The following is a 14,955-nucleotide window of genomic DNA, read 5'->3' as shown; positions in this document are numbered from 1 at the left end:
TAAACAATTGCACAATATTCCATTGAGAGGATTTACTGAACATGCTTCCCATTTTGAATATGTATGTTGCTTCCAAACATTTTCTGTGTAACAGGTATTGCAGCTCCCGGAAAGAGGCAGTTATAACCTTATTATTAATGATTAGAATCTACTGCACAGGACTTCCCTGGTGGCACAGTGGTTAAGAATCCACCTGTCAACGCAAGGGACATGGGTTCAAGCCCTGGTCTGGGAAGATCCCACATGCCACAGAGCAACTAAGCCCGTGCACCACGACTACTGAGCCCACACTCTAGAGCCCGCGAGCCACAACTACTGAAGCCCACGTGCCTAGAGCCCATGCTCCGCAACAAGGGAAGCCACCGCAGTGAGAAGCCCACGCACCACAAAGAAGAGTCGGCCCCACTCGCCGCAACTAGAGACAACCCACAGGCAGCAACGAAGACCCAATGCAGCCAAAAATAAATGAAATTATTTACTTATTAAAAAAAAGAGAAGCTACTGCACATAAACAAAAAGAGTAAGGAAACAAGGGGCTTCCCTGGTGGCGCAATGGTTAAGAATCTGCCTGCCAATGCAGGGGACATGGGTTTGAGACCTGGTCCAGGATAGATCCCACATGTCGCGGAGCAACTAAGCCCGTGTGCCACAACTACTGAGCCTGCGCTCTAGAGCCTGTGAGCCACAACGATTGAGCCCACGTGCCACAACTACGGACGCCCCCGCGCACCTAGAGCCTGCGCTCTGCAACAAGAGAAGCCACCACAATGAGAAGCCCACACACCACAACAAAGAGTAGCCCCCACTCGCTGCAACTAGAGAAAGCCTGCATGCAGCAACAAAGACCCAACGCAGCCAAAAATTAAGTAATTAATTTTTTTAAAAAAGAGTAAGGAATCAAGGCAGAGGTTTATTTCTCTGTCATATAAAAGAAATCTAGGGTAAGGTGTGGCCATTCAGCATCAGGGACCAGGCTTCTATCTTGTTGCTGTGACATGTTCAATAAGTGTTTTTTTGTCTTAGATCCAAGACAGCTGCTCAAGCTCTAGCCATCATGTCTACATTCCAACCAGCAGGAAGCTGAAAGAGGAAAGGCATGTCTCCTAGCCATAAGGACACATCTTGAAAATAGCACAGGACATTTCCACTTACATTCCACTGGCCAGAATTTAGTCACATAGCCACACCTAACTAGGAATTTGTCTTTATCCTGGGAAGCCATGTACCCATGAAAAGTCAGGGGCAAGTGGATTCTAGGAGATGACTAAATAAGCAGTCTGCCAAATTCCTAGAGCCAGCTGAGTAGCAGGCAAATAGACTTTGCTTTACTGTTTCCCAGGGCTGAGTTTCTACTTCTAGAATACACGCTTTAGGGAAGCTTCCTTCTTGGGGAGGATTGTGGGGCTTAATTTCTAAAGCTACAGCCCTCACTCAAACTTGACCCATACAATGACTTTATCTTGAAACCTTGATTTCAGTGAGGAAAACTAAACAAACTACTTTCGAGGCTATAAGAAGTTTTCAGTTTTTCAAATCTGGAGACATTTATGTTTGGAAAAACACCTGAAGGTTATGCAAATATAAACCTAAAATCAACATCTGAAAATGGAAATGTTTGAGAAACTGAGGCTAGACTGCTCTGTGAAACCATGCAAAAGATGGTTTATTCTGCAGACAGAGTTGCATCTTTACAGATAAGTTTCATTAGAGAAACTGTTTCAAGTGTGACAGTAAACTCCTATTTGTTCTTATCAAGTCTATTTGGACAGAAGAGTAGATCACAAAAGATCAGGGGTTGAAACCCTCAAACACACACAAATCTTTTTACACTGGAGGAAGACCTGAGAAAAAGAAACCAGGTGGGCAGAAGGAAAGATCATCTTGGGATGCAACACAGAAGCCTACACCTTGGTGTTAAAAACTCAATAACTCATTATTATGCTGATTGTTGATTATTGTATTCTGATAGGATTCTTCTAGAGGAGTCACCCCCCTTGAAGGTAAGCGGATGCTTCCCCTGAAGTAGGGTGACCAACTGTCCCAGATTGCTAAGGACTAAAGGGTTTCCCAGGACACAGCACTTTCCGTGCTAAAACTGCGACAATTGAGGGCAAACCGGGAGAGTTAGTCACCCTAAGAATAAATATAGCCACTGTCAATCACGTAGAAAGAATATGGAAAGACTAAACCAGGGGACTTCCCTGGTGGTGCAATGGTTAAGAATCCGCCTGCCAATGCAGGGGACACGGGTTTGAGCCCTGGTCTGGGAAGATTCCACATGCCGTAGAGCAACTAAGCCCTGTGCCACAACTACTGAGCCTGCGCTCTAGAGCCTGTGAGCCACAGCTACTGAGCCCGTGTGCCACAACTACTGAAGCCTGCGCGCCTAGAGCCCATGCTCCATAAGAGAAGCCACCACAGTGAGAAGCCCGCGCACCACGACGAAGAGTAGCCCCCGCTCACCACAACTAGGGAAAGTCTGAACACAGCAACGAAGACCCAAAGCAGCCAAAAATAAAAATATATTAATTAATTAATTAATTTTTTAAAAATGACTAAACCAGTAATGAGGATTGGGACTTACTGACCTGGGGGAATTGCCTGTGATAAAGGGTGAAGGGAGGGGAAAGGAGAGAATGGGAGGAGACTGTTCCTTATCTTGCTCTGGGCTCTGAGAAACCTACGACATTGGGTGGTAGGAATCAGGCCTGAACCTAAGATGAGATTCTGTAGCAGTACCATGAGTCATCTTATTGCGAAGTCCAGGAAGAGGAGTTAGGCCTTGAGCAGCCAAAATGATGAGCCGCTTGTAGGTTTTGCGTTGCAATTCTATTGCTCTTTGGTAGTCTGCTCTCATGGCACTGTGGGATAATGTACACACTTTGGGTTTGACGGTAAAGGTAGAAGCTGTGTAGTGATGTAGGAGCAGCCCAGGGAAGAGGAGAGATCCCAGAACAGCAGGTAACCATTCACAGAACCATAACAGGCTTTTCCTTCTCTGGAATTATTTATATAGGATAAATTTCTAGTGGTGGAATTTATCAATGGATTGAAATGTATGAACATTTTAAGACTCTAGAATGGCATGGAAATCAGCCCTTCTATAAAGACAGCTGTATATGTAAGGGTTAGAAAAAGTCTCAACAGACTGAAACTGAATGTTTTGCTGGGCAAACATGGAGACTCCTTTCCAAAAGACTTTTTGAAGTTTACCAGCCTGTGATTTCAAGGTCTACTTTTCTTGTTCTTGTTTAATATCAAGAGATCTCATACCTCCTATTTGATTATCACGAAGTAGGGTCTTAGATGGTAGTCACATTAAAAAAAGAAAAGCCTGTGAATTTTATGTGGTTAGGTTCCTGGGTGTCTCCAGCCTTCAACTAGTATTTTTTCTTCCTTCCTGCATTGCCATTTTAACTTAATTCTGAGTCCGTTATCTCTTATACCCACAATTTTGTAAAATCTGGGTGGGATCTAGGGAGCAAAAGGGACCTGAGGATATATGCATGCACAGTGGTTAAAACTCCAATTTCTTATTTTCTTGATCTCTTCTTAACTTCCCCTACACTGTCAGGGAAATCAACTGTTAAGCTCAGTTCTTGAGTTTCCAGTTTATTATTTCAGGTAGGGATACAATTGTAGTATGTCTATTATCTATATAGCCTCTATTTTATTCCTCCCTATCTCTTATACTTTTTCATATATGATCCCATTAAAATTGTGTCTTGTTTCTTTGTCCCTAAATTAGATTAACTTGCTATAGATCCTTTACAGTCCAAGAAAGGAGCTCCATCTCTGTTTAGTTCATTTTAAACTAAGAATATGTTTATGGTCCCTCTTTTGTATAATTTGGAATTAGTAAACCACTGATAACCCAATATTGTAGTTTTCCCTTAATATATCCTGGGACTTTTGCTGTCTTGGAACAGCTAAGGGCAAATCTGGAGAACTTCTATGCTGGCCAGATGGAATCATCTATGGGAAGATGAGGCTTATATAAGACAGGTGAAATCCTTGACTTTGTCCCAAAGCTATACCAGGAAGATACTATAAATCCACAATAAGGAGCTCAAGAGAAGACTTCTCAGGCACCTATAAAAAGCCCCTATAAGCAAACCCTTGGCAATTTGGAAATACAGATCATGATCCCTCCCCTAGGTCATTCTGAGGAAAGTGTAACTGGACTGAAAAAAAATCCTGGCCTATAAAAATCCAGGTCGAAAGGAGATTAAAGGAATAGATTTTAACAGTTACTCTGTGGAATTATTAGGAAATAAAATGCTCCCAGGGAAAAACACTTCCAGCCAATGTTCAGTCTGTTCAGCACTTAGAAATTATCTTTGGTGTGCAAGTAATAGGCTTGAAATTGCTAATGAATTCTCCCCCAGACTGCCCCTCCCACTGAGGCTTCATGTCACCATCTAATGAGTTAAGTTGTGAAAACCCCAATTTTCCTTTAATGTGGTTTTCTAAAGCTAAAATGCTAGGCACTTTCCAAGATTACACTCCACCTTGCCTCTTAAGATGCACGGGTGGCAGTATGCCTTTCCTCATGCAATACTCATAATAGAACCAAAACTTTAGAGGGAAAAATACCCATCAGGAAACTTGGAAAGACTGTGAGAGTTAAAATATTGCCTTATCAGGGAGACAAAGCAAGCTTGGGTCACAGGTTAAACTTTACAAAGAAAAAAACATAACAGGGCACCTCTATTGCATAACAAATAGAACAAAAGTTTCCAGTCACCCCTTCATTGTCCACTCCCATCTCAGCAATATCACTGTACTTGTTAAGCTCAACCTCCTGCCAAATGGACCCACTCCTTACAGAGTAGGATGATGATGGAAAATAGCATTTGGAGTAGAAATAAACAGCAGATAATAATCCATAATTGTTTTTAATCTTGTGGATGAGTCACCTTCAATTTATTTCCACATTTCTTTGGTCATCAGCTGTTCATTTCTTTACTTTGAAAATCACCAGATTAACACTGCCAAAGACAGGTAGGAAATGATCCATGAGGACAATTCAGAGGGATCACACGGGTGAGTGGCTGAGAAACTGGGAACAAAACAATCCTCAGGAAAGTCTCTATTTTGTCCCAGCAAAGGCACCAATGTGTGAACCTAATTCACACTTTCATTATTCCAATCAGGTTATTTTTATATCAGTATAATTTTAGAATAAGACTTGGTGGAGGATTATTTATTTCCTGAGAAATTCTGTCCATCACTTTGCACAGAAGATATTCAAGTAGGTCTAACTCCAAAATTCATTTCATACCAATAAATTATATTCCTTTTACTTCTCCTTTTTTTTTTTTTTTTTTGCAGTACGCGGGCCTCTCACTGCTGTGGCCTCTCCCGTTGCGGAGCACAGGTTCTGGAGGTGCAGGCTCAGCGGCCATGGATCACAGGCCTAGCAGCTCTGCGGCATGTGGGATCTTCCCGGACTAGGGCTCGAACCCGTGTCCCCTGCATCGGCAGGCAGACTCTCAACCACTGCGCCACCAGGGAAGCCCTTACCTCTCCTTTTTAATACATGTCTTCTGTATCCCCTAAACTTTCTTTCTGAACAAGGAATTTCAAAGCAGAATGGCCCAAAAGACATCCTAACATCATGATCATAAGAAATGTGATCTATTTAGATGTGGACTGTCTAAACCTGGGTGAATTTCCTTTGCCCATCAATCTATCAGGGTCTTTAGATCCCTGTAAAGTGTAAGCTTGCTATTTTGTCTCTATTTGACTTGTCTTCTTTAAGCTGATTGAATTCTTAAACCCATTTAGCCTTTAGCTCCTACTCAGGGTTGGAAGTAAGAGATTGGAGTCCAGATGTTCTCCCTGGGAACTAGGTCCACGTCACAGCTCAGTTATTACAGACAGAATTAAGATGGAGGTTTTGGACTGTCCTTAACCTCCTCTTAAAAACACAAAGCTGAAAAATCACATTAGTAGCCGTTTATTGATGTCAGAAGACCATTTCCCAACTGAAATTTACTCTTCACACTTGCCTCAGATTATGCCTATATAGGTAGTAAAGTAGAAAAGCTAAAATGCCATCCAAATATTTCAGGACAAATATTGTTTTCTTTTGAAATCTCTAGATAACTGCTTTGATTTTGTAAGCACGATATAAACGTCTGCAACCAAGGAACTTTCAAATGAGTGAGTGGTGCTAACCTGGTGTTCAATGGATAGTAGAGAACTGTTGTCTCGGAGGTTTTGGTTTAGTTAATAAACTTGCAAATGAATCGAGATATTCTGGCCTAGCCTCAACCTTTCTAAAACACGCAGATTAAATGTCAGTTTGTGACAAGTGTCCACACGCTCAGTTATGCTAGATGATGGAACTGTGTAGGGGGTGGTGAGAGGGAAAGTTTGTCACAGCTCTTTCTGGAAAGCCTCCCCGCTCCCCACCTTCCACATTAGCTGAAGTGAGTGAGCATCAACTCCTGACGGATACGGTCAGCCTCTAGGTCCAAGGACTCCATGTGCTCATACTCTTCCTCAGGAGGCTGTTCCACGGGTCCTGTCCCTGGAGAGGACCAGACATCCAACCCATGCTCCAGGGAGATGTTGTGGAGGACGCAGCAGGCCAAGATGATGTGGCTGGACTTCTCCGGTGAGTACTGCAGTGCCCCCTTGGATCCATCCAGGCAGCGGAATCGGGAGCAGAGGGTTCGGAAAGTCTTCTCAATCACACTGTGAGTTGCAGAATGGGCCATATTATAGCGATATTCGGCTGGAGTTTCGGGAATGTGAAGTGGGGTCATAAGCCAGGTGCGGAGAAAGAAGGAACTGTCACCTGTGGGGAAGGCCCAAAGACATCACAGATGTTTATAACTGGAATACAAACAAAAAGGAAAATCCAGGAGCATGTACAGAGAATGGACAAGAAAATGCAACAGCTTCCGGAGCCAAAGCACACCAGGGAAGTGAAGAGGGAAATGCTGTGATAAAGAGCCCATAGCTAGTCACGAGCAGGAAGACCAGAGTGAGTCTTGGCTGGGAATACCCTTGGTTAAAACCAGCAGAGAAAAGCTGACCCGGCTAAAGAAAGCTAAGTCTGAAAGAATGTAGGACAGAGGTGAAGGCACTGGAGGAAATGAAATTCCTGGATTTTCTTTTTTTGGCCGCGATGCACTGCTTGTGGGATCCTAGTTCCTTGACCAGGGATCAAACCCGGGCTCCCGGCAGTGGAAGCGCAGAGTCCCAACCACTGGACCTCCAGGGAATTCCAGGATTTTCTGAATTCAGAGATATTGTTCTTTAAGAAAAAGTTAATATGGCTTCCTTGGTGGCACAGGTGGTTAAGAATCCGCCTGCCAATGCAGGCGACAAGGGTTCAAGCCCTGGTCCGGGAAGTTCCCACACACCACGGAGCAACGAAGCCCGTGTGCCACAACTACTGAGCCTGCACTCTAGAGCCCGCGAGCCACAACTATGGACGCCCGTGTGCCTAGAGCCTGTGCTCCGCAACAAGAGAAGCCACCGCAATGAGAAGCCCACGCACCGCAATGAAGAGTAGCCCCCGCTCGCCGCAACTAGAGAAAGCACGCATGCAGCAAGGAAGACCCAATGCAGCCAAAACTAAATAAAATAAATTTAAAATAAAAAAGGTTAATAGAAACTATCACATAGCAAGCCAGTCTTCAAAATCTCTAAAGAGCAAGAGTGCAAGAGAGAAAAAGAGAATTCTGCCAGGAGACCTCAAAACACTTGTGAGGAAAAATCTCTGACTTTACCATTAAAATGTCAGGTTTGAAAGCACTACCTAGGGATTTCAGAGTATTTCATAGACAATAATCATTCAATCTCCCAGTGCTAAGAAGAATAAGAGAAAACTCCCAGCAGAGATGAGAACTCAGGTGTTCTGCCTTCCTAGATATTACATTCATTAGAACCACGCCTTTGTAATAGAGGAACAGGTAGAATTTCACATTAACAAGGAGACCATAAATATAATGATGCAAGTAGTAATAGGGATAAAGAAATAAAATCAGAAGTCAATTAAAATAATATACACAAGGCATTTCCCTTAAGTGACTTCTTTATGGAATAATCCTGGGAAGTGCTAAAACCAAAACAAAACTGGGGTGCAATGTCCCATTACAATAGTGCAATGTTTCTATAATGTTTAATTGTCCTGATTCACTAAATCTGGAAGATGAAATGTCTCAGAGGAACAACCCCTTAGAAATTTGAGACAAATAGACCTGAAGAATACCAACTTGTATAGTTGCTGTGTTCCTCACCCACCATCAATTTCAGTAAACAGTTATGGATTGTTCAGAGAGTGCTAGGCACTGTTCCAAACATATAGCACTCCTTTCTTTTAGGAGCTTACATTTCTTTTTTTTCTTTTTGGCCACACCATGCGGCTTCTGGGGTCTTGGTTCCCTGACCAGGGATTGAATCCCGGCCTGTGGCAGTGAAAGAGCCAAGTATTAACTACTGGGTTGCCAGGGAATTCCCCATGGGTTAACTTTATTTTATTTTTAAAATAAATTTATTTATTTATTTATTTTTGGCTGCTACTCTTCGTTGAGGTGCATGGGCTTCTCACTGCAGTGGCTTCTCTTGTTGTGGAGCACATGCTCTAGGCATGCGGGCTTCAGTAGTTGTGGCACGTGGGCTCAGTAGTTGTGGTACATGGGCTTAGTTGCTCCGCAGCATGTGGGATCTTCCCAGACCAGGGCTCGAACCTGTGTCCCCTGTGTCGGCAGGCGGATCCTTAACCACTGTGCCACCAAGGAAGTCCCAACTTTATTTTGAATGATATTGACATATAACACTGTATTAGTTTTAGGAATACTGGATTAACTTTAAATATCTGAGATGGCTCACAAAATTTTCAAATTGTATATTTAGCTGACTTTTTTCCTCCTAAGTACAACCTATTTTAATTGAACTTGTCCCTACTAAATACTGAATTTTAGAAACTGATGTTGTAAATAATAATGAAAATAATATCTATGACTTGTCCAATCCCAACTCCACTAGGCAGATACTACTGACCTTATTTTAAAAGTGAGAAAATAAAAATAAACGTCACCCATCCTTTGATATGTTAGGCACAGGAAGAGGAAGGAGCTAGTCACTAAATGCTAATAATGTCAGACTCAAAGTCACTAAAACAATGGTATAATGCTGTAAAAGAGAGTAAGAAAAACATTTAAGATGACTAGCAAAACAAAGAGATACTAGATATTTGTTAAACGTCTCTTAAGAAACAGTATGAGCCTTAATTGGGAAGACATACAAGACAAGCTAGTTAATGTAGACCTCTTATAAAATGCTGCATCATCATTAACTGGTTATAATCCAAGCACCACTGGCAGACAGACACTCGGGAGGGGATTAGGAACAGAATTCCTAAACAGACTACAATTGCTTACATGATCAGTCATCCAAGAGACATTCTGGCAGATCTTACCCAAAGCTGCTTAACAAGACTAGCCCAAGAGCTGAAGAAATAACTCAGGCTGAATTGTTTGTAGGAGCAGGTACATTTAGAGAAGAGGAATTAGGTGATGCCCTCTGAAGGGGCATACGAGAATGAGGACATGAAGGGATGACACCCAAGATGAAAATACGCTAAACAAACAAACCAAAAAAAAAAGGGGGAATCACAGCTAGTTCTAGGTTTGGCAAATCTAGTACCATTCTACAAATCTGATGGTGTTCTTAAGATAAAATCAACCATCTTTTTTTTCTTTTTTTGTTTTGGCTGCGTTGGATTTTCGTTGCTGCGCGCAAGCTTTCTCTATTTGCGGCAAGCGGGAGCTACTCTTCGTTGCAGTACAGGGGCTTCTCATTGCAGTGGCTTCTCTTTGCAGAGCATGGGCTCTAGGCGTGTAGGCTTCAGTAGTTGCAACATGCAGGCTCGGTGGTTGTGGCTCGCGGGCTTTAGAGTGCAGGCTCAGTAGTTGTGGCATACGGGTTTAGTTGCTCCGCGGCATGTGGGATCTTCCCGGACCAGGGCTAAAACCTGTGTCTCCTGCATTGGCAGGCGGATTCTTAACCACTGCGCCACCAGGGAAGTCCCCTTAGCTGGCTTTAGAGTTAGGGTACCAAAGTGATTTCATAAGAAATCAGCTTGGAACCCAAGTACTTCCCCAGCTGTGGAAGAAGTAGTTGGATGAGACACTTGCAGTCTTCCCTTCACTTCTTGGTGTGAGTTGTATGAAAATGGAATTTGAAAATTCAGAGTAGGCAAAAGGTGGGATTAAGACAAAGTTCCACTAGGGTAACGAGAAGGTGGGGCACTGACAACAGTGTGTAGAAGCAACAACTGGGGGCTTCCCTGGTGGTGCAATGGTTGAGTCCGCCTGCCGATGCAGGGGACATGGGTTCATGCCCCGGTCCGGGAAGATCCCACATGCCGTGGAGCGGCTGGGCCCGTGAGCCATGGCCGCTGAGTCTGTGCGTCCAGAGCCTGTGCTCCGCAACGGGAGAGGCCACAACAGTGAGAGGCTGGCGTACCGCAAAAAAAAAAAAAAAAAAAAAAAGAAGCAACAACTGAAGAAAATCAGTTAAGTTCCAAGATGTTACTCATGGTACCCTGGCAGCTCTAAACCAATCAGTGTGACAGCAGTCTCTTCTCCTCACCTGGAACAGTGGGCAGGGGTGGGAGGGTTCTTTTTTTTTGGCTGCCCCGTGTGGCGTGTGGGATCTTAGTTCCCCGACTAGGGATCAAACCTGTGCCCCCTGCAGTGGAAGCGTGCAGTTTTAACCACTGGACCGCCAAGGAAGTCCCAAGGGGAGGTTTTTCTTTAACTGCCAATCAGCACATTAAAGAGAAAAATTCCTGAGTGTTTATTACATGTAAAACACTGTGTTATGAACATGTGCAGTGCAGACATGATTAGTGGCCTTAAAGAGAGGTCTTCCAATCCTTAATGTGCCTTCATCTCCCACATAACATGTTGTGTACAAGATAACCCTTGTCCTATTGCTTACATAGAATGGTTCTTTTTTTTTAAAAAAAAAAGACAACAAAAAAGCTGCCAGGCTCGAGGGTTTTATCACTGTTAACTAACTGTATTCCTCCCAGCTCTACAGTCACATCAGTTTGCACTGCTCAGTACTGAATAGGTTTTTGTCCTACTCAGATCATTAAGCCAGGCTTTCCGAGGGCACTCAGGCAAACAGATCTATGAAGTGAGTTTCCATAAGAACTGAATAAATGCACTGTCTACTATCATTTTCATACAGATATCATGGTGTCAATCACCAATGGCAAAAATAATACATTTTCACAATACTTTAGAGTGAACTTTCATATATATTCCCTAATCCTAACAATAGGTATTACTGCCCTTAGCATTATTTTCACCATTTTACAGATGATAAAAATTAAGGCTCAATTGTATGGATGTACTATATTTAACCAGATCTGCATTGATAAGTATCTTGGCTATATTTAAGGGGAATGCTTTTGTAGGGTTGTCGTTGCTATTGTTGTTTGTGAGTACAAAACATTGCTGCGATGCAAATGCCTGTAATTTTGTTTTACATATTTCTGAACATGTACCTCCAAGAAGAGCTGGGTCAAATTGTATGTTTTTAAATGTTAACAAGTGTCCTTTAAACGTTGATTTAAAAAAATTAAGGCTGGGGTGGTCCAGTGGTTAAGATTCTACCTTCTAATGCAGAGGGTGCAGGTTACATCCCTGGTCAGGGAGCTAAGATCTCACATGCCTAGAGGCCAAAAACCCAAAACATGAAACAGAGGCAATACTGTAACAAATTCAATAAAGACTTAAAAAAAAAAAAAAAGACATTACTTCTGTTTCAGTCCTGCTTAAAAAAAAAAAAATTAAGGCTCAGAGAGTTCTCATCTGAGGTCGTGCTTAAAACAGAACAGAACTGAGTCTCAGGTCTATAGACCCCTATATTTCATTCTACTCTGCCCAAACTTTTTTTTTATAGTTTCAAAAATGAAGCATTTACACCTGCAGACTTACCAAGCAGCCAGCTCTCTTTGTGCATCCCAGCTTCGAACTGACTGCTGAGAGAAGACTGCTGCAGCACAGCACAGTCCTGGAGGCTCCCCGGCCAGTTTGTTTCCACAGTCATCAGTGCCCCTCTGATGTCACACACCATGAGGCAGTTTAAAGAATGAAGACCTTTGCGGTTCACATAGGAAAGGTCTTCAGCATTTGGTGCCTTGATTGCCACATGGATACAGTCAACCACCCCTATGACCCCTGGCATCCCTGCCAACCCATAGAATTCATCCTTCAGAGCCTGCACGGAGGCTTCATCAGCTGGAAAGCGGATGAACTGCGAAGCTCTTTCCACAAGCGCTTCGGTGACATTGGCAACACATCGACTCATAGATGCCTGACTGATTCCAATAGCATCCCCCATCCGAGTCTGGAAGGAACCTGAGGTATAGAAGCCCAGTGCTGCAAGGATCTGTGTCTCTGGGCTAATAGCCCTGGATCTCTGAGTAGGTCTAGAAAGACTGGCCCCCAAGAGCTCCACCAAGTAATAAATGAACTGTCGAGGAAACCCATACATGGACATCAAGTATTCATCTGTCACATCATCCAGCTTAAAGCGGTCCAATGTGCGGTGACCTCGGCCATATAGCAAGAGATCACAGTCAAGTACTGTTATTGGTATAGCCATGGTACATGTAACTGTTGTCTCTCCTTCCCTCTGCTACTTTTCCTGAACTCTTCCCACTGAAGATGTTGGTGCAAGAAGGTATTTAAGGAAGTGTCAGAATTCAACAGCTAACCATCATTTAAATGGCTCTGGCATTTATAATCTTCTCTCTGTAAAGGTTAAAGAAAAAAACGAAAAACATTAGAAACCTACCAAAGACTTTAAAGTGATTCAGGGGCTTCCCTGGCGGTCCAGTGGTTAAGACTTCGCCTTCCAAGGCAGGGGGTGCGGGTTTGATCCCTGGTGGAGGAGCTAAGAGCCGACATGCCTTGCGGCCAAAAAACCAAAAACATAAAAAAACAAAAACAAAAAATACCAGAAGCAGTATTGTAACAAATTCAATAAAGACCTTAAAAATCATCCACATCAGGGCTTCCCTGGTGGCGCAGTGGTTGAGGGTCCACCTGCAGATGCAGGGGACGCGGGTTCGTGCCCCGGTCCGGGAAGATCCCTCATGTGGCGGAGCGGCTGGGCCCGTGAGCCATGGCCGCTGAGCCTGCGCGTCCGGAGCCTGTGCTCCGCAGCGGGAGAGGCCACAACAGTGAGAGGCCCGCGTACAAAAAAAAAAAAAAAAAAAAAGGTGCTATAACTGTAACTCGGTTTTTCTCCACTAACTCATGGCAATACAACAGGCTTGCTTTGGTATGAAGGAGAATGGGAGCTGAATTTTGGTGGCTCATTTAATGCCTGGCATTTGCATTGGGAAGAACAAAAGATTAATGGAGGTGATGGCATAATTATCCACAAAGTAAAAGAGGTCTGCTCCTAACTATACAGGCCACGAAGCAACTGACGTAAGTCATAGCTACCCAGGACAGGGATTAGTCACGGTAGGATTCATTACCCAAAGCCCTCTGGCTCCACCTGATAAGTAAGGGGTAAGAGATGGGGGTGGGGAGGGGGGAGTGTCGTTGTTCAAACTAGTCTAACAAGGGAAGAAGGGGCAAAAAACCGCCCACGACCCAGGCTGGTAGACGGGAGATTCTGTGTTGTAACAAAAGCCTTTCCCCTCACCCCAAGAAATCCAAATCGTGAGGCTGAGGTAAAGGAAGTAGGGAAGACCAGATAGGTTGGAAGGAAGGCGCAAAAGAAGAGGCTGGGAGAGCTAGGGCTGAGAGGACACTCCACCTCTAAGGCTTTTAAAAAGATGTCTTAGAAATGAATACGGAAGTGTGATTGCCCCGGCCACTCAAAGTCAGCCGAGGCCGCTCACCCACCTCTCGGCGGCTGCCAGATTACCAGCCGCACTTCCCACCCACCCAGCCGGGTCCGGCCCTCCTCCGGAACCGGCGGCCGAGCACAAGCCGCCACGGCGCTCTCTGTAGGCACCGCCCTCTCGCGTCACCGCCCGCCCCAAGCCATGTCCTCACTGCCGCTGCCGCCGCAACCTGCGATTCGCCGGCGCACATTCCACACACGGCCCAAAGGTTCACGCTCTTTCAAAGACCGCCTCTTTACGCCTTTGTTTTCTGAGACGCTTGAAGAGATTGGTGAATCGGACTTACATGGTAAGGAAACCAGTTTTTATGGGAACGTCAAACAGGAAAGAGATTAAGTAGGTCATCCATACTGTGCCGAAAGGGCGGCTGAGGTTAGATAGCTGTATTTCCCCCATAGCCCTCTTCCTCCCACCGCCGTCACCGAAGCGGATGAAAACAAACAGTAACGATGGCGGCGCCGGGAAGCGACCGGCTGCTGGGCTGAAGGCAGGAGTGATCACTTGAGCTGTGAGGGAAGCCCTGAAGAGCGCCTGTAGACGTGAGTGCGACAACTCGCGCAGTCTTGGGAACGAAACTCCCGGGGCCTGCGAGCCACGAGGCTCCTGAGGCGTGAGGTATTATCTGCGACCCGTGCTGTCAGTGCAGCTCCGGAGCGCGGAGCTCTCAGCCAGGAGGCGCAGCTGGCCGGCCCCAGGCCCCGGCCTCCGTAATGAGAGCCCCGAGCCACTCTCTGTGTCGCAGCTTCACAGGTACTAACTTTAGGGGGGATACCCCCGGATCTCTCAGCGCCCCCGGGTGGGAGGCTGTGGACCTGCGGCCTGCGGCCTGTCGGGTACGTCCTGGCGAAGCCGAAGCCTATTAGCTGTAGGTCAGTCCCCTAAGCTTTCTTTGGGAAGTCGGGTTACTGTAGGCTTCATTGGCCCTTGATCATTTCCAGTCCTTACAGAGATGCCCAGAGCTTTCGACTCTGCTTTCTCAGCTCTTTGGGTTAAAGGCATTTTGGAAGGAATTTGTGGGCCCATAACTCTGTGGTTGGGTACCAGTATGAATGAGA

The 14,955-nt window shown here is 44.7% G+C and overlaps 2 protein-coding genes across 9 annotated transcripts in view; one reads left to right on the top strand and one right to left on the bottom strand.

Annotated features, from left to right (window-relative positions):
- Positions 1-3,210: 3,210 nt before the first annotated feature.
- Positions 3,211-14,008, bottom strand: HARBI1 (harbinger transposase derived 1). Of its 2 annotated transcripts, none has more exons than XM_079928482.1 (3): positions 13,899-14,008; positions 11,973-12,791; positions 3,211-6,808 (listed from the first exon to the last, which is right to left on the bottom strand). In XM_079928482.1, the coding sequence occupies exons 2-3, from the start codon at positions 12,640-12,642 to the stop codon at positions 6,429-6,431; spliced, it is 1,050 nt and encodes a 349-aa protein (XP_079784608.1). In that variant the 5' UTR covers positions 12,643-12,791; positions 13,899-14,008; the 3' UTR covers positions 3,211-6,428. The 2 variants fall into 2 exon arrangements, with proteins under 2 accessions (XP_079784608.1, XP_079784609.1); XM_079928483.1 differs by lacking the exon at positions 13,899-14,008 and adding an exon at positions 13,031-13,639.
- Positions 14,009-14,229: 221 nt separating this feature from the next.
- Positions 14,230-14,955, top strand: part of ATG13 (autophagy related 13) — a 46,189-nt gene continuing 45,463 nt past the window's right edge. For 2 of the 7 annotated variants that reach the window (XM_079928222.1, XM_079928221.1), the window contains exon 1: positions 14,233-14,650. The gene's annotated coding sequence lies outside the window, so the exon portion shown is untranslated. Of the gene's footprint in view, positions 14,651-14,955 lie in introns of all 7 variants that reach the window. The other 5 variants (XM_079928224.1, XM_079928227.1, XM_079928223.1 and 2 more) reach the window with 5 other exon arrangements.

The sequence above is a fragment of the Stenella coeruleoalba genome (genome assembly GCF_951394435.1).
Source record: "Stenella coeruleoalba genome assembly, chromosome: 8".
Lineage (NCBI taxonomy): Eukaryota > Metazoa > Chordata > Mammalia > Artiodactyla > Delphinidae > Stenella > Stenella coeruleoalba.
The sequence above is the reverse complement of the archived record's forward strand: the minus strand, read 5'-3'. Positions and strand labels throughout refer to the sequence as shown.